Source organism: Leptidea sinapis, chromosome 11 (genome assembly GCF_905404315.1).
Source record: "Leptidea sinapis chromosome 11, ilLepSina1.1, whole genome shotgun sequence".
Taxonomy (NCBI): domain Eukaryota; kingdom Metazoa; phylum Arthropoda; class Insecta; order Lepidoptera; family Pieridae; genus Leptidea; species Leptidea sinapis.
Genome location: NC_066275.1, coordinates 4,544,721 through 4,546,955, shown reverse-complemented (window position 1 = coordinate 4,546,955; position 2,235 = coordinate 4,544,721). Strand labels below are relative to the sequence as shown.

Here is a 2,235-nt window from a genome sequence, read left to right as displayed (position 1 = left end):
TAATAACAATTCACCTTTTGCGTTCGACAAGCATAAGTGACCGAATATTGTTTTGTACCAACTGCCACTGTATTGAGCCAGAATCGCTTAAATAAGTACTGCGAACATATCTTGTGCTAACTTGTATGCATTGTGTACTCACGGCATCCATTCATAGACCGTGAATTATTGAAGTACTTTCTCACCGTTGCTTTATTATTTTCTGCGTATTACAGGCATACATATATATAAATATAGTCAAAGTATTATTATTTTCTAAAAATGATGACCTGTAGTCGCTGCGGAGATGAAGCAACAGAAACGATAAAATGTTCAGTATGCACGAAACAGTATGACTTTGAATGCTCTGGAATTACAGAACGCGGCTATCGCAGATTCGGTGATCGGCAGGCATCTTGGCGGTGTCCGGCTTGTAAAAACCCAGGCAATTTAAGTGTTGTGACTCCTACCCCAGTTTCTTCACCGATATCGCCATCATCGATAAGCTTGGAAACCATCATGCAGGAACTAACAAGCATCAATTTAAAACTGGCGCCACTCTCCAGCCTTGTAGCGGATATGCAGGTCGTAAAAAAAGAGCTTAGTGACCTTAAAGCCTCTGCTTCTGAATATTCAAAGAAAATCTCGTCACTTGAAGCAAATATCGCCAGGGTAGAGAAGGATCAAGAATGTTTGCAACCACTCAAGGTTCTGGTGACCAAACTGGAGGAAGAGCTTGCTGACAAAGATCAATGGCTTCGCTCTAACAATGTGGAGATAAAAGGCGTACCAATCACAGACAAAGAAAATCTTTTTGATGTAGTTAATAAAATTGGTAATAAGATCTCATGTCCTGTATCTAAAGATCAAATAAACTTTGTACATAGAGTTCACACAGGCACCAACAACGTCAAGAATATAGTACTATCATTCACAAACCGGTATAGCAAAGAAAATTTTGTTGCTGCTGCACGCTCCGTTAAAGACCGTCTCACACCTCAGGATATTGAGATTTCTGGATCTGGAAAAATTTTTGTAAATGACCACCTCACCACTAGAAACAAAATGCTGCTTACGAAAACTAAAGCACTCGCCTCGCAACATAATTTTCAGTTCGTGTGGGTCAAACATTCAAGAATTTTTGTTCGGCGCGACTCTACTTCAAAATCTTTTACCATACAAAGAGAACAGGATATTCAAAAGATACGATAATAATACTGCCAGAATTACTTATTTTACTTATAAGATTTTTTATTTTAATATTTTACATTACTTGTATTTCTTCTACCATACTTAAACATGTTATTATTTATGCTATTGGCATTACTATTGTATCTGCTTTTAGTATTATTTGTAGTATTTATAGAATATGTCATTACTACGCTAAAAAAGTTACTGCGTGCTTTTTCCATTTGCTGATAATTATGTTTATTGTTGTTCATGAGTATATTTGTATTTGTTATTTATCTATTTCGGGTAGCGCTGACTGGTATATGGAGTATATGGTTCGGTATACAAATGATTTGTTCCAGTATATCATTGATCTATTTAGAAATTGTCTTTTCGGTAACAGTGTTTAATCTTAGTATTTATCACCAAAATGTACGGGGGTTACGAACTAAAACAGAGGTATTCTCAAGAAATATGTCTTTGAGCGATCATGATGTGATAACACTCACTGAAACATGGCTGACTGAATCAATCTCTGACAGTGAGCTATTTGATAGTAGGTATTTAGTCTTTCGGCGTGACCGTGATTACTTAGCACAAGGGCAATCACGTGGAGGTGGTGTCCTTGTAGCCATTAGACGTGATCTGTTGGCTACGCCCAGAATTGAATGGCAGTCGTGTGCCGAGGATGTGTGGGTTACACTGTTGATAACTGCATCTAGTCCGAGAACAACATTTAAAATACACATATGTACTCTCTATCTCTGCGAACAGAACCTTGGGAATAATTTTGCTACTCAGCTTAACAATTTTCTATGTAAACTAACATCTTTGATTAATAACAATCCGCTTGATAAGTTTATGGGAGATTTCAACATGAGCTCCATATCGTGGGTTCCATGCGAAACTTACTTAATTCCAATTGCACCAACCACGTCCCACATTTTGCAATTCGTAGATACACTCAGTCTGTGTGGACTTAGACAATTTAATAGTAATTATAATGCATTTGGCAAATTATTAGATTTAGTTTTAAGTAACAATGAGCTCACTGTGTCAGCATGCACTGATCCGTTAGTACCAGAA

General features: G+C 37.2%; 1 protein-coding gene across 1 annotated transcript; it reads left to right on the top strand.

Annotated features, from left to right (window-relative positions):
- The first annotated feature begins 261 nt into the window (after positions 1-261).
- On the top strand, positions 262-1,191 carry LOC126966964 (uncharacterized). The gene has a single exon (XM_050811280.1). The coding sequence runs from the start codon at positions 262-264 to the stop codon at positions 1,189-1,191; it is 930 nt and encodes a 309-aa protein (XP_050667237.1).
- The last annotated feature ends 1,044 nt before the right edge of the window (positions 1,192-2,235 follow it).

What these genes read in the sequence shown, in the direction of transcription:
- LOC126966964 (XM_050811280.1), top strand. Translation starts at nt 262, where the DNA reads ATGATGACCTGTAGTCGCTGCGGAGATGAAGCAACAGAAACGATAAAA.